The 19,869-nt window shown below is 38.2% G+C and overlaps 1 protein-coding gene across 4 annotated transcripts in view; it reads right to left on the reverse strand.

Annotated features, from left to right (window-relative positions):
* BAZ2B (bromodomain adjacent to zinc finger domain 2B) overlaps positions 1-19,869 on the reverse strand; it is a 295,054-nt gene that overhangs the window by 27,620 nt on the left and 247,565 nt on the right. For all 4 annotated transcript variants that reach the window (XM_065881229.1, XM_065881230.1, XM_065881232.1 and 1 more), the window contains 4 exons: positions 19,647-19,721; positions 18,599-18,842; positions 11,679-11,741; positions 10,517-10,661 (listed from right to left, as the gene is read on the reverse strand). In XM_065881229.1, the coding sequence (XP_065737301.1) occupies positions 10,517-10,661; positions 11,679-11,741; positions 18,599-18,842; positions 19,647-19,721 (527 nt within the window). The remainder of the gene's footprint in view (positions 1-10,516; positions 10,662-11,678; positions 11,742-18,598; positions 18,843-19,646; positions 19,722-19,869) is intronic.

The following is a 19,869-nucleotide window of genomic DNA, read 5'->3' on the forward strand; positions in this document are numbered from 1 at the left end:
GGATGGGATAGGGAGGGTGGGAGGGAGGGAGACGCGAGAGGGAGGAGATATGGGGATATATGTATATGTATAGCTGATTCACCTTGTTATAAAGCAGAAACTAACACACCATTGTAAAGCAATTATACTCCAATAAAGATGTTAAAAAAAAAAGTCTTCAAAACAGACTAAAGAAGAGGAAAATAAGTAAGAGATGAAACAGGGATGCCGTTCACTTGATTGATTTCCTTGGTAGTAACTGCAAGTATATAATGACAAAGAAAATACCATTTCCCAATTAAACCAATTGAAACCAATCCTAATAAGAGCAAGTTTGCTATTGGAAAAGAGACTATGTCTTCCTGAGTTTTATCAGAATCACTTTGAAACGCTTTAGTTTACCTAATAGTTGTCACTGGACCCTAGGGGTCCACGATTCTCAGTTCGAATGAAATTTTTTCCTTTGCCTCTCCTTAGTTGGGCTGAAGTAGGCTAAAACTTTCAAATAGATTTTACTAAAATTTAAGTGAAACACAAACAAAGAACACAAGAAATGTAAAAACACTGGCATTTAGAATACAGGTCTCTGTTCAGTGGCTTCCTCCCAGGGTTCACCCCAAAGGCTCTCACCCATTCAGTATAGCCTAACCTCAGGAGTACTTTCACAGCTCCTTAACTGAATTCATGTTGTCAGTACTACCACAACTCAGCTCCTAGGAGACATCTTGCTATTACCGTGGAGAAGACTCAAGGAAGCAGGTTCTTATCGTTGTCTATCTAGGATTGTTCCTTCCCAGTCTGATCCAGGAATTTTTTAAAAAGATGCCTTTTACCATAATACCTTCATCCTTCAGGTAAGATTCCTCCACACATCCTAACAGGAATTAGTTTCTACACTTACAGACCTAATGCTGTAAACATATCCTAATACAAAATGCAAGAGTAATATTCACATCACAGTACAAAAAACTTGTTTCATTTTCCTTCCAATATTGAAGGAATTATCCACAATCCAATATACCCCAAACAGAACAGTGAATTGAAGGGCAACAAATCCTTGGCTTTGGCTGAGTGGCCATGGGGCTTTCTTCCTTCCCACTTTCCTGGGGGCCAGCAGAAGGATAGCAGGGCCTTTAGCCAGCCAATGTCAACACTGTTCTCAGGATCCTTGGTGTGTAGATTTTGATTCTTGGTATGCATACCTGCAAGCACTGTTCCTAGACCCAAAGGTCCCTTGATATGTTTACTGTTACTTAGAGAAACTCAGTGCTTCTTACCCCTTCTTACACTAACCCATAAATAGAGAGCAAGGTATGGGGTATAGTGTTTTGTCTCTTGGAGTGTTCTTGTCACACATCCAAGTCCTATGGAACCATTATGGGAGCTGGGAGATCCTATATACTGTAACTTCTCTGCTTATAAGTTGCCTTCACTAATAAATTATGCTGTTATTAGCACTATGTATGTCATTAGTGATTTTTGTGACCATGCATCTTGTACAATTGGTGACCAACAAAATCCTGATGTCATGGATTTCTGGAAGAGGCGCACCCAGGGGTGGAAGAATTCCTTCTTGGGGTCAGTGGTAATTCACTTGGTAGAGTTAGAATGGTCTTAGTAGCAATGCCTGAAGATGGCAGAAGCCATAAACGTGGTATACTAAAGAGGATGACTAGTGGTGACAAGCTGACTTGAAATCCAGTTCTGTCTCTCTTCCTTACCAGCTTAGAGATTTTCATGAGCCCTAAGGGGGGGATGGTAAACTAAAAAGGGTGACGGCAGCCCCTTTAGAAGGGAAAGTGGGGCAAACTCCCACTAATACATGAGGCAACTGGCCCCTGTGTATGTGAAAAGCCAGTTATTGTGAGGCATGCTCTAAAGGAATCTGAGTGGACACAACAGCGGGAGGAAATCCAGCAGTGTACAGAGTAAGAACTAGGTTCTCAACAGGTCTACTACCATACGCACTTGGAAGGATCCTTAGAGGTTTGGCGTGTTTGTTTGCATGATGGAGGGACAGCAGTGATATTAAATGAAGCTGAGAAGGGGGAACACATGCCCCCGTCACAGAATGAGCAGTCTGGGTTGACTAATAATGCTGAGATAGGCGTTGCCACCCTGTTTCCAAACTGAATGCTTGGTAGTGTTGGTAAAATATAGCCCCGTGATTTTCCTGACCCTTGAATGTGAGTGGGACTAGATCCGCAGAGGATGTAGCTGTTCTGAGACCCTGGCTGCGTTAGCATGATTATAAGAAAACCCAGGGCTTGAGAGGGGAAGGCCTGACAACATGTTCTTGGTGCAAAGTATGTTGAATGATCAAATCAGAACAGGTCCCCCTGAGCGGACGACGGCTTTGACTTTACTCCATCACGTGTGAAGCACTGATAGAAATGAAATAGTTCTTTTAGGTCACACATGCCCCATCTCAGGGGAGGAAATGGAAAGAGGGAGCTTAGTAAGTGGTACAGGTTTCCGTACAAAAGAAAAAGAAAAAAGGAACAAAAGAAGGAGAAGATAAAAAGAAAAAAGAATCAAAGACAGGCTAGACTTCTGGCAGAGGCTCCCGCACACCACTAAGTGTGGTATTGCTCATAAGCAGAAGGATTAATAGGACAGAAGTTGATGGTTGTGTAATCCTGGAGTGCGGGAATGTGGTCCTATTCAGAAACTTGAAAGACCTCCTGAGACCGTGAAAAAAATTCCTGTGAGGTAAGACACAATATTGAATGGTTCACATGCTATACTGAAGAGTTGTTAGAAGTGTGGGAGACACCAGAAGATTAGGTGGAGAAGGTCCCTGGTAAGGAATCTCCTTCAGGGATTACAGCTATTAAGCCTCACTCCCACAAACCATCTGGTAAGATCTCATGGCCTCTACACTCCTCAGAAAAGAACTCAGAGAATAGAGCTGAGGGAAATACCCTACATTAACTTGACTCTCTTGAAATGGGATTACATCAGCTCCACCTTATGAGTTTGACTCAACTCCTGAAGCCAGGTTTCTTTGCTCCCTGACCTAAGCTCTTTCAAACTTAAGGAGGACCAGGGCTGGGCTCAGTCCCCAGGGTCTCCTCCAAGGGATCACTAACCATACTCCTCAGTTCATTATGCTGGAAAAGAGAACAGCCTCAAACGTTTATGGGCTTGCTAGACATGAGGAACCAAGTATCTACTGTTCCAGAATGCAACAGAGCCGTGGCAAACACATTTCCCTACTGGGGTTGGGATTCTGGGTTCACTATGGCTGGAAGACCAGAATCACAATCACTGCAAAAGCTTTTGCATGAACTCATTCCTTCCTCAGGTTGCATACCTGGCATGGACAGACTGGGGTACTTAAGTCCTGCACAAGTATGCCCACATATCAGTTGGACTTATTTTTTGTGACCTCTACTGGTAGCTTCTATACCTGTTGGTCAGGTATGTTGCCAAAACCCAGCTATACTTACAGGGCCAGGTTGTGCAACAGTGTTGCATACCTGGAGGAGAAAGGTTGCATTTCTTCTTCTTTTTTTAAAAATAAATTTATTTATCTTTGGCTGTGTTGGGTCTTTGTTGCTGTGCATGGGCTTTGTCTAGTTGCAGTGAGCAGGGGCTACTCTTCGCTGTGGTAAGCGGGCTTCTCATTGCAGTGGCTTCCCTTGTTGCGGAGCATGCGCTCTAGGCACGCGGGCTTCAGTAGTTGTGGCGCATGGGCTCTAGAGCGCAGACTCAGTAGCTGTGGCACACGGGTTTAGTTGCTCCACGGCACGTGGGAATCTTCCCAGACCAGGGCTCAAACCCATGTCCCCTGCATTGGCAGGTGGATTCTTAACCACTGTGCCACCAGGGAAGCCCAAGATTGCATTTGTTAAACAAGCAGAGATTCAGGTAGGGGTACTGAGCAACCTCATTTCACAATTTAACAACCCTGTTTAGTCAACTTTATTTGATAGTAGCACTACAAGTATCTGTGACTAAAGTCTCTGACAAAGAGACTCTGATGACATTTGTTAGCTTTTGGATATCTGATTTCCTCTAGCCACTGAATAATATACACCTTTTCTGGATATGGAGTTACTGTGTCCCTTGTGTGTGCAGACAATACACATACTATTAAGACTGAAACGTATTTGTTATATATTGGAGTTTCCAAAAATTATACAAACAATTGGGATTTTTTTCACAGCTTCTGCCATTTAACAATGGGCTTACTAATATGGTATTGGGTGGCTGATTCATGCTCCCCCTTACCCACAGGCAGTAGAGAATGCAGAAATAGCATTCTAAAAGATAGCTCCAATTGTAACCAGGCTTGTTGACTGTTCTCATTGCTGCCATTGGACTAAATCTCAGAAGCGTGAATGATGGTGGCATGATTACATGGAGAAGCTCAGAATGGTGTGATTCTGAGGCTTCATTTCAATGCTCCTGTAAGTATTAAGTGCATATATTTAAAATTTTCACTTATCACAGGGAAATTTAAAATTGATTAACAAAAAATCATCTTTTTCAAAATTTCAAAGGATGTGGAAATTTGTGAAGTATAATATTTTACTTCTTTTTCTTTTTTAATTAATTATTTTTGGCCTCATTGGGTCTTTGTTGCTGTGCACGGGCTTTCTCTAGCTGTGGCGAGCGGGGCCTACTCTTCGTTTTGGTGTGCAGGCTTCTCACTGGCGGCTTCCCTTGTTGCAGAGCATAGGCTTCAGTAGTTGCGGCACGTGGGCTCAGTAGTTGTGGCTCGCGGGCTCTAGAGCACAGGCTCAGTAGTTGTGGCACACAGGCTTAGTTGCTCCGTGGCATGTGGGATCTTCCTGGACCAGGGCTGGAACCTGTGTCCCCTGCATTGGCAGGTGGATTCTCAACCACTGCGCCACCAGTGAAGCCCAATATTTTACTTCTTAAATGCCTTTTTTCCTCCTCTAATTCTGCCACCTCCGACTATGTTATCTACTATTAATGAAATTTTGTACACATACTTTTGGGTGTACTGATAAATTAATATGCAAGTCATTTTTGGGGGGTCTATATACTAGCTACACATTTTCCATGCAGTAAACATGATTTATATATAAATTGTAAATTTATCCAACTAATTTGTTGAAATAATTCCAATGAATTGGAACTGCTAGAACTAAGGATATCCAAAATTTTATAGTTTTGAGTCCAAATTAGAGTTTCCCCTACTATATTCATGGGACCTCATCAATCTTGTCCCCCAGTGTTTATGTGGGTATGTTTCCTAAAACTGTACAAATGTTAAATTTTTAATCTTTAGTCATATGATATTTCAAAGAAATTGCTTTTCTTCTGTTATTGTTCAGCTCAGTCATCTTCATATATGCTTAATCCTTACTAGTCACTTGTGTTATTTCATTTTCTTCTGGTTTGTTTTTGTTTTAATTTCCCTTGGTTTATTAATGTCTTTGTTACTGGTTTCTAAGAACTCATTTAGGACTAAGGATGTTTAACCATCTGTCATGCAATGCAAATGAAATATCAATATTATATTTTATTGCCATCAGTTTACTATGGTGTTTTGCATTTTGGTTGTGTATTAAAATATAATCATGTGGTGTTTAAAAAAATAAAAGATAGCTGCACCAACCCCTTCAACAATGACCTCTGTAAGACTTGTCTGGTCTGGCTGCCTTGGACTGTTTTTACTTTGAATACTGCTTATACCTCATAAAGATGCTCCTACTTTCATGAAGTTCCTGGAGTTGAAGAGCAGAAATGAGGACTCTATTTGGTATGCCAGGATCCTGAGTTTTTTTTAATTAATTTATTTTTTAAAAAAATTTTTTAAAGACTTTAATTTATTTATTTAGTTTTGCTGTGTTGCGTCTTCGTTTCTGTGCGAGGGCTTTCTCTAGTTGTGGTAAGTGGGGGCCACTCTTCATCGTGGTGCGCGGGCCTCTCACAATCGTGGCCTCTCTTGTTGCAGAGCACAGGCTCCAGACGCGCAGGCTCAGTAGTTGTGGCTCACGGGCCTAGTTGCTCCGCGGCATGTGGGATCCTCCCAGACCAGGGCTTGAACCCGTGTCCCCTGCATTAGCAGGCAGATTCTCAACCACTGTGCCACCAGGGAAGCCCAGGATCCTGAGCTTTTATACCTCAATATTCCTCTCCTTTTTTGGTACCTTTCATGATTTCAGTAGGTGGTTGGGAGGTTCCTGTTGTTCATATTATGGATGAATGGATGGATACAAATGTAGATACTCTGCTGCTTTCCAGATGAAACTCACTAGCTATACCCACAGGAGGGTCAATTTTGATTCTCTCTTCACTCCAAACAGTTCTAAAATTTGTTATACACTCACTCTAGAAGTGGGAGATTTTTCCACAGGGCTTATACTCATATAGGTAATCCAAGATCTGATTATCATCTCTGTGTAATATTATTGATCATAATGATATTATAGGGATTTTTTTAAAAACTTGTGTACTTAAACTTTTAAATAGATGAGTATTAAATCTAACTTTATTAAGTAAAGACTGTGCTTTTATAGAACTTTTAAAAAGTGATAAATGAGCAGAATATAAAAATACATATTGTTGGGTTCCCTGGTGGAGCAGTGGTTAAGAATCCGCCTGCCAATGCAAGGGACATGGGTTCGAGCCCGGGTCCGGGAAGATCCCACATGCTGCGGAGCAACTAAGCCCACGCGCCACAACTACTGAGCTTGCGCTCTAGAGCCCATGTGCCACAACTACTAAGCCAGCATGCTGCAACTACTGAAACCCATGTGCCTAGAGCCCGTGCTCCACAACAAGAGAGGCCACCCAATGAGAAGCCTGCGCACCATAACGAAGACTAGCCCTCCGCTCGCCGCAACTAGAGAAAGCCCATGCGCAGCAACAAGGACCCAACACAGACAAAAAAAAAAAAAAAAAGCATATTGGTAACACTGTATTAACTTTCATTACCCTCTTATTTCATGGTAGTTTCTAATAGCTGGTACTTATTCATCCTGATCAGCCTTGCCTCTCAGATATAGTACTTGCCTATAATATTACATATTTACATGCTTTTATTCTTTGTCTTCATATATGCTATATCTTTCCAATTAGACTGTGATCTTTTTGTGGATAGAGATAGGTTAATTGATTCTTTTGTATTTCCACAGTACTCAGTACAAGGCACAGTATAGGTGCATAGTAAACATGATTAAAGAAAAGGAATCTACATCTGTTAATTATTTTATGACTTCCATAGCGCTTAGAATAATACAGCAGATGCAAATTATCGAATTAATAAAAATTTTATGAGTAAATAATCTTTAAATAAAAAATTGTTCCTACCTTTCCCATGTACTGTGCAATGAACCCAAATAATAGTATAAGGTACAATTAATAGTTAAATATCATCTTGTAGCTCTATTAGATTCATTATGTGACATGATCCTTATAACAACCAAAGAATTTATACAGAGCCTATTAAAATTCTATTGTAGAGAGGAAAATCAGAGTCTAGAGAGGTTAAGTGGTGGGGCCTGAATGGAAACTGAGTTCTAACAACTACAAATTCAATTAATGCTATCTAACTGGAGAGGCCTAACATTTAAAAAAAAAGAAAGTCTCCTATAAGCTATTCTTATAAACCTTATAGACATTTAATTAATTATTTACTTACTTTCTTAATTAAAGCATTTTTAGTGTGCCCAGGTATATAAGGTACTATGCCTAACACTATGGGAAATAAAAAGTTGTACATACAAGGATTATCAAATTTAAGTAAAATAAATAAATAGTATGTGGATCAATGTGCCAAGATAATGGTATCATTATTTGGTTTTCTAGGAACTCACAGATAGTTAAAAATTGGTTCCACTTAAATAAGCTAGAGAAGAGTTTCAAAAGGGCTAGGATTTGGGCTGGATCAAGAAAGATGGGCAAAATTTAGATGTCTGAAGAAAAGGCAAATTAGCATTACATTGAACAGAATTTGGCAAAGCACAGTGAAGTTACAGGGGGAGGAATACACATGTGTTGAGCAACAGTAAATAGACTGGTCTATGTACATTCATACTGGAGAACCATGTAAAGATCTTTTGAGGTCAGATTTATAGAGGGCCTTGGATGCCAGGTTACATACAGATTTATTTCAACATTTTATAGGCAACAGGGAGTCATTTGAGGTTTTGGAGTAGAGACATGATACAATGCCAGAATGCAATGGAAGAAGGGGATTGCACAGAGAGAAGCTGAGGACAGCGGTAATAATTCAGATATATATTGAAAAAGACCTGATTTCACTGGTGTTGCAGAGAGACTGACTTCAGATATTTTGAAGGAAAAGTTTATGTCCTAGATAACTTCAAGTTTACATGCCCAGGTGACTAAGAATGACGTGACCCTTAATCAAATTGAGCGATATTTAATTGTTCTGGGGTAGGGCTCACTTTTTTTTTTTTTTAAGCTTCTCAGGTGATTCTTAATACAGCTAAGGCAAAGCCACTCACCGGGACATTTCTTTATCTGCTTTTTAGCTTTATCAAGGCTCTGCACCCTCAAGTGACTCACAGCTTTGTCATTTTAAATTAGATTTCTAGGGATCATATGGTAGTTCTAATTTTTTGAGGAACCTCCATATTATTTTCCATTGTGGCTGCACCAATTTATATTCCCACCAACAGTGCACAGGGGTTCCCTTTTCTCTACATCCTCCCTCACCAGCACTTGTTATTTCTTGTCCTTTTTTTTTTTTTTTTTGCGGTATGCGGGCCTCTCACTGTTGTGGCCTCTCCCGTCGCGGAGCACAGGCTCCGGACGCGCAGGCTCAGCGGCCATGGCTCACAGGCCGAGCTGCTCCGTGGCATGTGGGATCTTCCCGGACCGGGGCACGAACCCGTGTCTCCTGCATTGGCAGGCGGACTCTCAACCACTGTGCCACCAGGGAAGCCCTTCTTGTCTTTTTGATAACAGCCATTCTGACATGTGAGAGGTGATATCTCACTGTGATTTTGATTTGCATTTCCCTAATGATTAATGATGTTGAGTATCTTTTCATGTACCATCTGTGTATCTTCCTTGGGAGACTGTCTTTTCAGATCTTTTGTCCATTTTTAAATCAGATTTTTTTTTTTTTTTTGGCTATTGAGTTGTATAAGTTCTTTATATATTTTGGATATTAGTCCCTTATCAGATATATAATTTGCAAATATTTGTCCCCATTCAATAGGTTACCTTTTCATTTTGTTGAAGGTTTCCTTTGCTGTATAGAAGCTTTTTAATATGATTAGTCCCACTTATTTATTTTTAATTTATTATTTTAATTAATTAATATATTTTCCATGGTTAAAAATACTTTTATTTTTTTTTATTTATTTATTTTTTTTATGCGTTACGCGGGCCTCTCACTGTCGTGGCCTCTCCCGTTGCGGAGGACAGGCTCCGGACGCGCAGGCTCAGCGGCCATGGCTCACGGGCCCAGCCGCTCCGCGGCATGTGGGATCCTCCCAGACCGGGGCACGAACCCGCGTCCCCTGCATCGGCAGGCGGACTCTCAACCACTGCGCCACCAGGGAAGCCCCTACTTTTATTTTTAAATATTTTAAGCAAACAGTTAAAAAAAGAACCCACCACACTATCCTATTAAATCAACATCTACATCAATTTAAAAACAACTACTTTGTATGATTTCTGTTCTAGATGTCTATGTGATTAATCAATCCCCTCTCTCCAATGGACTGTTAAATTTCTACATGGCATGGACTATGTTTTTCATATCTTTCAACTTCCTGCAGTACCTAGAAATGCCTGGCATATAGTGGGTATTCCAAAAAAAAAATGTTTTGCAAGAAGATTTTACCTCCATGTACCACCATGGGGAAACAGCTATACCCTGAAACCTGTAAGCACTGACATAACACTTTTGGCCCCATCAGAATTTAAACATTTGGAAATGTCCAGGTACAGAGTTCTAAAAAGTTCAATTCAGATGGTTTATTGAGCACGCATATGCATTATGTTACGTGCTAGTTAATGTAACAGGAATGGAGCCAGCAAAAAATAGTCCAAAGGTAGACTGTAGAATTGTGTGGTAATACAGAACTGAAGAAAGGAAGAAGTTTAATGGAGGAGGAGGTGATCACAAATTTCAAACATGAACAAGATTTCAAGATGAATGAGGATTATAATAAGGGTCTTAGATTGAAGCAAGTTACCTCCAGGGATACTGTTGGGATGGATGCTTGTTGGGAAGGTTAAAGAATAAAACCACATGTTGGAAAACTTGAAAATGGGAAGGAAGAGAAATGGAGGAGTAGTTATAAAGGATAATACAGGTGAAGACCTTTGTCTGCTAAAGAAAAAGAATAGTTCATGTTTGATGTCAGAAAGAGTGGCAGAAGAAAAATCATGGAGAGAGAAGGAATATTTATCAGAGCAAGGGGCATTATGAGTTCAAAAGGAATGGGAATCAAGGTTTTACAATGTTTAACCATAAAGCAGATTTGATTCTGGAAGCACAAAATATATTGAAGGAGTAACAGGGTTTTTTAAAAATATGGTTCCTTATATTACTTTGTAACAGATTAATAGTTCCTACCTTCACCACTCTCCATGCCTTCTACAAAAATCCCCCCACATTGGGGAAGAATCCAGTACCGGCGTCTGTAACGATCCTGGCCAAACATCATCGAACGTAAAGAGTGAGAAGCGTCAAAGAGCTTCCTTCTGTACTGACTCTGTTGCTGTTAAAAAATGATGCATATAATTAAGCTACGGATGTTAAGTGCTTTAAAAATTAATACATAAGCGACTTTACACTTATTATGCCTTTAGAGCAGATAAATTTCACTACTGGGAAACGACAGCAAAAGAGTTAAATATTACAAGCCTGACTTCAATTTTAGTTACACTTATAAATATAGAAATTACTTTGAGGGTAGATGGAATCTTTTTGTTGCCGTGGATTAAAGAGTTAAGTTTATTTTATCAAGTATAGTATAGTAAAGCATGTCTTATACTTAATAATAAACAGTGTGACCAGGTATTTCATTAAGCCAAAGCAAATTGGCTTAATTCTATTGATTACAATATGTAACAAATAACACTCATATATGTAATTGACCAGACCTCTATTTGCCTATTTTTATACTCATGTTGTAAACCTAAGTAACATATGACTAAATTTTGGGATAAATTTGTGATGAATCTAACATGGCTATAGTATACAGGTATCTCATAATATCAGTTTCATAATACTTTTAAAAACTCATTTTTTTAAAACAAAAAATTCATCTAAAACTTCACTAATACTACTGAAATTCAACTTTTAATGAGAAGTTCATAAACATTTATAGTTTACAAATCCAGTGAAAATAAAATCCACAAATGTACTAATATAAAATAAAACATGAGCTGCCAAAACTATTATCATAAAATTCGACTGAATTTTTAAAGTAATTAATTCCAAGAAATAAAACCATGCATTTATCGGTATTTTATACTTAAAAGAAGACCTGAAGAATAGAGGCCCTGGTGAAATTTAGTACCATGTGTTAAGAGGCAAGTTTTTAACCTTGGCATTAAACTTTTAAGGTTTAATTGTGAGAATGTTTCTAAAGCTCCTCATTTTAGTTAGTTACAAAAAGCTTGTTTTTATTTAGCAACCAGAAAACCTAATCCCATACAAGGTGGATTTTTGAAATGCTGCAAAAAAATAAAATAAAATAAAAGATATAAACTGTAATCTGAAAAGTGCTTACTTTACTCAGTTTTTCAATCTGTTTTTCTAGCTCTTCAACACTTGCTGCTTGGTCACCTTCATCCTATACATAACAAAATACAGTATCATTTACCTGTTTTTAAGATTTATTTATTCAATCAGCAAATATTTAATGAAAGCCTCCTTCCTATATACAAAGTACTAGGATAGGCACCATGGAAATGAGAATATCAATATCAGTTCCTGCTCCCGATAAAGCGTTAATCTGGTAGGGAGACACATAAAACATTACACTAATAAATAAAAACTGCCAAACAGCAGAAAGCTATAAGGACCTCAAGAGAGGTGGAGATTGAGAGTCATGGAGCTCAGGGAAGGGTGAGATTACTTCTAGTGGGAACCTATACCAAGAGAGGCTATACGGAAGAAGTTATGTTTTAATCAGCTACTGAAGAATTGTTAGGATTTGATTGATCAGAGAAAAGAGGACAGGGCATTTCAGAAAGAGTTTGACCTGAAGAGGTAAGGTGGGGAGATGAGGCACAGATGAGTTTAGGGCTAAATTATCTAGAGCTGTAAGTGCTTGGCAATGGACAATAATATGATCCTTTGAGGGAGATTAAATACCAGAACTATGCTTTACAAAGATTAGTATGGTAATAGTTGTAAGATGGCCTGGAGCAGGGAAAGGACTACAGTTGGCAAATCTAGTTAGCAAATTGTTGCAATGATTCAAGAGGAAAAGAGGATGTGGGTCGTACTAGGATAAAAGAAATAGAAAAGGAGAAAAGGAAATGGATGTAAGAGATAGTACATAGTCAGAACTGTTAAGTCCTGGCAGCTCACGGATACGAGGCAGAAATGTGTGAGGGAGATGAAGGAAGGAGTAAATTATGGTATTAAGGGTTTAAATCTGGGAGACTGCAAAAATATTGGTATCATTAACTGAAAGAGTCATTTTAGAGCAAAAAAGGGTAAGTTATATTTTGAACACATTTTGAGCTTTTAGAAGAAAAATAATCCCTACTATATAGCGTACTGATTTCATAAATAGAAATTTTGTGATGATATAAAATTTTTCACCCTACAAAATGAATATAGGAAAGCTACACCCAAAGTATATGTTTTAGAGGGAAAGCATGACATAATATAAAGTATATGTGCTTCTTTGGACCTCAGCTGCATGATTTCATATAGGCAAATTATTTAACTCCTCTAAAACTGTTTCCTAATCCGTAAATTGGTGATAACATTATCTTGTGATAACATTATCTGTAACATGGGATTTTTGTGAGGACTAAATAAGAACAGATCTGAAAGCAACTAGCAGAGTTCCTGGTACATAATATATAAATAAGGTTACTTTCCTTCTTTCTGAAAGTTGTCCTTTAATTAGAAAATGTAGGTACATCTCAGGTTTAAAAAACATAAGCAATTGTTTTTGATGTTCACTTTCTATATGCTTTTTAAAAAAGCCACACTGCCACCAAACACTCTCACGAACAGATATTTCTAAACCAGTATAGTTATCTTGCCAACAGAAAGAAGTGAAAGGAAAACTTCAATAGTTTTACCATTCTCTATCTACTCTTTACACAAATTTAGGGGACCAATTTACAAAGGCATTTAGGCATATTATTTGTGGTAATAATAACATCATTTCTATTTATTTATTTATTTATTTAAACATCTTTATTGGAGTATAATTGCTTTACAATGTTGTGTTAGTTTCTGCTGCATAACAAAGTGAATCAGCTATACATATACATATATCCCCATATCTCCTCCCTCTTGCGTCTCCCTCCCTCCCACCCTCCCTATCCCACTCCTCTAGGTGGTCACAAAGCACCGAGCTGATCTCCCTGTGCTATGAGCTGCTTCCCACTAACTATCTATTTTACATTTGGTAGTGTATATATGTCAATGCTACTCTCTCACTTCGTCCCAGCTTACCCTTCTCCCTCCCCGTGTCCTCAAGTCCATTCTCTATGTCTGCGTCTATTTTCCTGTCCTGCCCCTAGGTTCTTCAGAACCATTTTTTTTTAAGATTCCATATATACACCATTTCTATTTAAAAGAGAACAGGCTCAATGACCCTTAAACCTTGACTCTTCAATTAAATAGATATTTAATAGCTATATGATTGTATAGTGACCGTTTGACCAGCAGGATGTTTGATAATTTGCTTACATAAAAATCAACTCTATCAACAAATATTTGAAATAAGACATCAAAGTAGCTATGTATCAGCCAAATTAGCTAACTACCAGTTCTAAGACTTTTCTTATGATGAAAAAGAAGTAAAATATCTACTAAAGTTTTATTTAAAGGAGCTTTGGCTAATAGTCCTTATAATTTAAGAGATATGAAGGAATTTGAAAGAGAGAAAGGCAATAACGACAAAGCTAAGAAGGCAGAATCTATCCCTGCCATGGTTCCCCATGGTTTCCCAATCAGAAGAGAAGGCTGTTGTATGTGTCACTCGATATCAAAGTTTAGTTGTCCACATAACCTCCTCCACAGCAACTTGTGAGGTTAAAGCTCACATAGATTTCAACACAAACCTAAGTATTAGGGAAAGAGTCCATGTGTTGAAGGAATGAAGAGTGAAGAAAAGTGGGAATCACCCTTGAGACAGAGGGCTGTGACTTAGTCTCAGGGCAGTATCTTCTAATTGAAAGGGATCACATGGGTCTCAGTGGAAAGGCTCCTGCAATTAGTCCTGACACTCTACCTATACTTTAATCAAGAGGCCAGACCTATTTTCAGAGGATAATCTTATCAATAAGGTTCATTAAATAGTTAATCTTTAATTTTATTAGGAAATTGATAAGTGGTTACCACTTCTTCATGATAAAGAAAAACTCTCAAATAATTTAAAGGAAATGCTAATTTGGTTTCTTAGGTCCTAAAATATTCAGTATTTTCAAATGTTTTTAAACTGTTTTCTCACATTAATAACAAATACACATTTGCCAGGATTTTGATCACTCTAATTAATTCTATAATTCAACATTCATAAAAAATACAAATGACTACTTTAAATGACACATCTGGTCTTAAAATATTAAAAATGATGTTTAAATAATTAGTACTGATTTTTAATAGTCTTCATCTCCCTTAAAGAAAAACAAATGCATAGTGTGTTAATTCTCCATGTGAAAAAGGCCAGGTGAAACACATAATTTCTGTAAATAAATTCCAATTTAGTGGGATGACCACCCAGTAGAAGATACTGAAGTCCCAACACAAGGCTGTCAAATTTATGAGAGTTAACACCTTAAAACAATTTATAATATTAAGTGCTGAAAAGGGATGCTAATTCTATAAAAAGGTGATTAGTATTGGTCAGAAAAGTTTAATTCCTGCTGTGGAAATAGCTCTACTTGCCAAATGAAGCAGATTGGTTATAAATAGTATCTTTGGGTCATTACAATACTGATACCCAAATTATATACCCTTCACATTATCTGTCACAGCATGAAAGCATTTGATCAAGTGGTTTCAGAAATACAACATTATGAAGTAATTTCTGCAAGGAATCTCAGTGGAGTCTCCTTTTCAGCCTGGTACTCTTAAGAGAAGTAAAGCTCACTCTAACCATTTAAACCATTCTGGTTTAAAATATAACATGGGGGGTGGAATTTATGAAAACATTGTGTATTTATGCTATTTTTACTTACAAGAAATTGTATAGCACATGATCTTATAAATTATATTATTATCCAGATTTAGTAAAAAATTTGATTCAGTAATTTGTCATTGGTCTTGATTAGATATTATTTTCACACATTCCATCAATAATTCATCTCTCTAAGTCTTCTTTCTTTATTTCTCCAGCAGTACTGAGTTGATACAAGAAAGGAGAAGAGTTCTTTCTAGACTTCCTTGGCTAAATACTCCTGGCATCAAGGGCAGAAGGAATAGTTGGCTGTATATTGTTTTCTGAATGCCATTCTGCAACCCTATCAATATTTCTAGCATTCTTTTCTGGTAAAAGGTAAACATCAACCCTTATCTCCTTTTTATATATGTCCATTTCCATGGCTTATGGTAGCTTCCCTTACACACACACACACACACACACACACACACACACACACATACACACACACACACATCTGTGACCTTGCCTTCTTCCCTTTAGCCTGCTCTTCAAAGCTAGCCCCTCTCTTTACCTTAATTGAATCCCCTCCAATAATTTTCAGGACCTTATACCATTAATTATTCTCTTCCTCTCTTTAATCTTCAGTGCCCCCCTCTTATTTAATTGGCTCTTTCCCTTCAACCAAAAATCATCTCAAACCTTCCGCATATGAAAAATCCTTGGTCTTTGTCTGCCTCTAGGAACTACCCTTTCTTTTGAGGCATAATGCTTGAAATAGTTAAGTTTACTTTCTCACTTTCTATTGTTTTCAATCAATCATAGCCTGGCTTGTGCTCTCACCCTTCCAACGAAACGGTGCTGGCACTGGTTACCAATGACCTCTGTGTTGCCAAAAACAACGAACACTTTCAGCCCTTGTCACACTAGGCCCCTGCTCCCTTAACATTGTTTATCATTCCCTCCTTTTTAAAATGTTCAAGTTTCTTGATTTTTATTATTATGACATGTGTAGAAGAGAGTTAACACTGTAGGCCCTTGAAAGGTCGGCTTACAAAGTTGGCCCTTGGCTAGTGTCTGGGAACTTGAATTTTGGGGGGTTCTCCCACCCTAACTGATAAGAATAGCTCACTGGACCTAAACTGTGCTAACAATGTGGGTTATACTGAACATCTACTTTTCTTTTGGGAATCTGGAATTTGGCACATGTTATGCAGAGGGTGCCTATGTGACCAGCCCTGAATAAACAACTCTGGGCACAGCGTTTCTAATGAGCTTCCTTAGAACACAGCATTTCACAGACTGTCACAGTTCACTGCTGGGAGAATTAGGCCCATCCTGTGTGACTCTACTGGGAAAAGACTCTTGAAAGCTGGGCCTGGTTTTCTCTGGACTTTGGCCCATATGCCTTTCTCTTTGCTGGTTTTGCTTTGTTTCCTTTTGCTGTAATAACTCGTAGCCATGGCATGACTAGATGCTGATTTCTGTGAGTCATCCTAGTGAATCGCTCTGACTCTGGAGGTGGTCTTGGTATTGGAAATCCCTGACCCACTACAGAAATTTTCTACCTCTTTGTTCCTTCTTCAACAAGAAGCCTTGTGGGCTCTTCTTAAACATTGACATTCCCTGGGGTTCCAACCTCAGTCCACTGCTCTAATTAATAAACCAATCCCGCTGTGCAAACTTATCCAACTCATTATTTTAAACTATTGTCTATGTGCTAATAACTTCCAGATCTACACTTTCAAGACTGAACTCTTCTCCAGACTTTAGATTCTTTTTTTTTTTTTTTTTTTGCGGTATGCGGGCCTCTCACTGTTGTGGCCTATCCTGTTGCGGAGCACAGGCTCCGGACGCGCAGGCTCAGCGGCCATGGCTCACGGGCCCAGCCGCTCCGCGGCATGTGGGATCTTCCTGGACCGGGGCACAAAGCCGCGTCCCGTGCATCGGCAGGCGGACTCTCAACCACTGCGCCACCAGGGAAGCCCTCAGACTTTAGCTTCTTAAATCCAACTGACTGCTGAGCTTCTGAACAGGCACCTCAAACTCAACATGTCCAAAATAAACCTTCCATCATTTCCTGTCTTCAGATATCTGTTCCATATTCCCCTCCTCCCCTGTCATCTATCTCCTCTGCTCCTTCTGATTTCTCTGTCTCAGTTAATGGCAACAATAGCAGAGCAAGCAGTCCCCAAGCCAGATATCAATCCTACCTCTCCCTCCATCAACCTACACAGTCCATCTTCAGATACTACTCATTTTTCCTCCTAAATATTTATTGAATCCTTTCCTTCCTTTAGTCCAGTTTCAGACCCCTCATAATTCACCTAAACTACTGCAATATCTCCTGACTGATCTTCCTACCTCTGATCTCGCTCTGTTCATATCTATTTCTATCTTCCACAGAGCTGCCATAGTGAGCCAATGAAAAAAATCAAGTCTGACCATGTCATTCCCTCACTTATAAACCTTCAGTGGCTTCCTATTACCACAAAACTATAAAATCCGAGTTCACGGTTGTGGCACGTGAAGCTGTCTCATAACACTAGAGCACCTGTAAGTCGCTTAAAGCACGTTGTGGTTTCAAGGCTTCTGCGCCCTTGCTCATGCTGTTCTCTCTGCTTGGAAGATTTTCCCATGGATTCCTGGATTCCTCTCCAGGTTAACATTTAGTCCAACTGGTAGCCTCAGCTAATGAGTCCAGAAAGCCTCTGTGAAAATTTATTCCTCAGAAAGGTTCAATGTCCTTCCTTCGTACCTGCCTAGTACATTGTAAATACCGCTATCAAAGCAGTTAACACTTAACACATTACATTTTCTTACCGTAAATCTTCCTCAGTGAGACTGTAAATTGAGAGGGGACTTTGATCAAAAATGCCTAGAGCTAAAAAAAAAAAAAGGGAAAGAAAAAACGCCTAGAGCTAGGCACTTAATAAACTGGGCTTTGAGAAATACATCACTTTCATTAAACCTGACAACACTTTTAAGGCATGAAGTATTGTACAAAATAAATGTAAGATAGCATGTTAAATAGATAGAATGAAAAAGGGTACCTAAAATTAAGAATCTGAATAGTTCTCTGGAGAACTCTCATTATATAAACAGAAAAACTTAACTTCTTTTATTCAATGTAAATGCCCTCTATGTATAGAAGGCATTGTATTCTACTCAATATTTACCTAACCATCACAAAAAACTTTGAGGTGAATATTATAATATTCAGTTTCACGTGAAGAAACTGAGTCAAGTGTGACAACGAAATTCAAACCCAAATCTATTTGACTTCAAATTCTGTGTTATTTTCAATATGTTATGTAATGTTAGTTAAGTATTGAAATCGACCTAAATTTGATTACCTCATCTTCACAGATCTCAGTCTTCTTTCCTTTTTTGTCTTCTTTATCTTCTTCATCCTCATCATCTTCATCAGCTTGGTCATCACTGTCATCATCATCATCATCATCATCGTCACTATCTCCTCCCTTCCTTCTTCGTTTGCGTCCTGGAGTGGGTGTGCCCAACGGATGCTGTTCTTCTCCAAGATCAATGCCACCTGAAGTGTCTCTTTTGCCTGTTTTCTTAGCATGAATGATTCTGAGCCTTTAAGTATGAAAAAATGATGATATGGAAGAAAAGGCTTCTTTTTATACTTTTTGAAGAGCATACTATGAGTTGTAAGCAAAAATACCTTCTGGTATTTCTCTCACAGTAATCAATAAATGAATGACAATAAAAATTCACATGAAGGAAACTTAAAAAATATGTTCCCAGAAACTACAAAATATATTAACATTCAAGAATTATTCTGGCTATCTCTTTGGAATTAGAATACATTTTTTAAAAAACCAGAAAACTGAGACGATTAACTCAGGAATGGCCAAGTGGTGAGACCTGATCCCATACTATCTGACTGAATAAGTTTCAATTCAAGTTACTGCAAAGAAACTATCCTCTTAACACAGAAGCTGAATAATTTCAGCATTATATTTCCTAGCAGGAAGCTAATTAAGTTTTAATGCTGAATACATTTGGACATGTTAGGCCCTCTATAAAAGCAAATTTTAATTAGAAAGCAATTAAGGAAAAAAGTAGTGACAAAAATAACCTGATAGCAACAACAATCTTAGAATATGTGATTGCTTGACTTCTTTGAAAGAAAAAAGATAAACTGACTTTCTTCTAAGTGTGAAGCATATGAGCTCAGTGAATATCATTATATCTTTTGTCTACTGAAAATTCTGGCACTGAGTTTTATTAGTTTTATATCTCATCTTAATTAAGCTTTACCTTTTCTAATTCTTAGACAAAATAAAGTTTAAATTCTACCTTTGCAATCTGTATGTTTTACTCAGAAACTTGCAAAAAAGGAAAACAGTATATTAGTTTTAATAAAACATAACTTACTTGCGGAGTTTACCTTCTACCACCCATTTATCTCTCCTCAAATTTGACATGTAATCAATGTTCTTGTCGATTTCACTGCCAATGCAAAAGTTTATTAGAAGACATATATTAATCCATTATGCAATACATTAATTTGGTAAGCAAAATGATGCAGTTTTGGGGTAAGTACAAATGATTGCCAATGAACAGCAAAAACAAATGAAAAATTATATTAATACATAGC

This window comes from Phocoena phocoena, chromosome 7 (genome assembly GCF_963924675.1).
Source record: "Phocoena phocoena chromosome 7, mPhoPho1.1, whole genome shotgun sequence".
Taxonomy (NCBI): domain Eukaryota; kingdom Metazoa; phylum Chordata; class Mammalia; order Artiodactyla; family Phocoenidae; genus Phocoena; species Phocoena phocoena.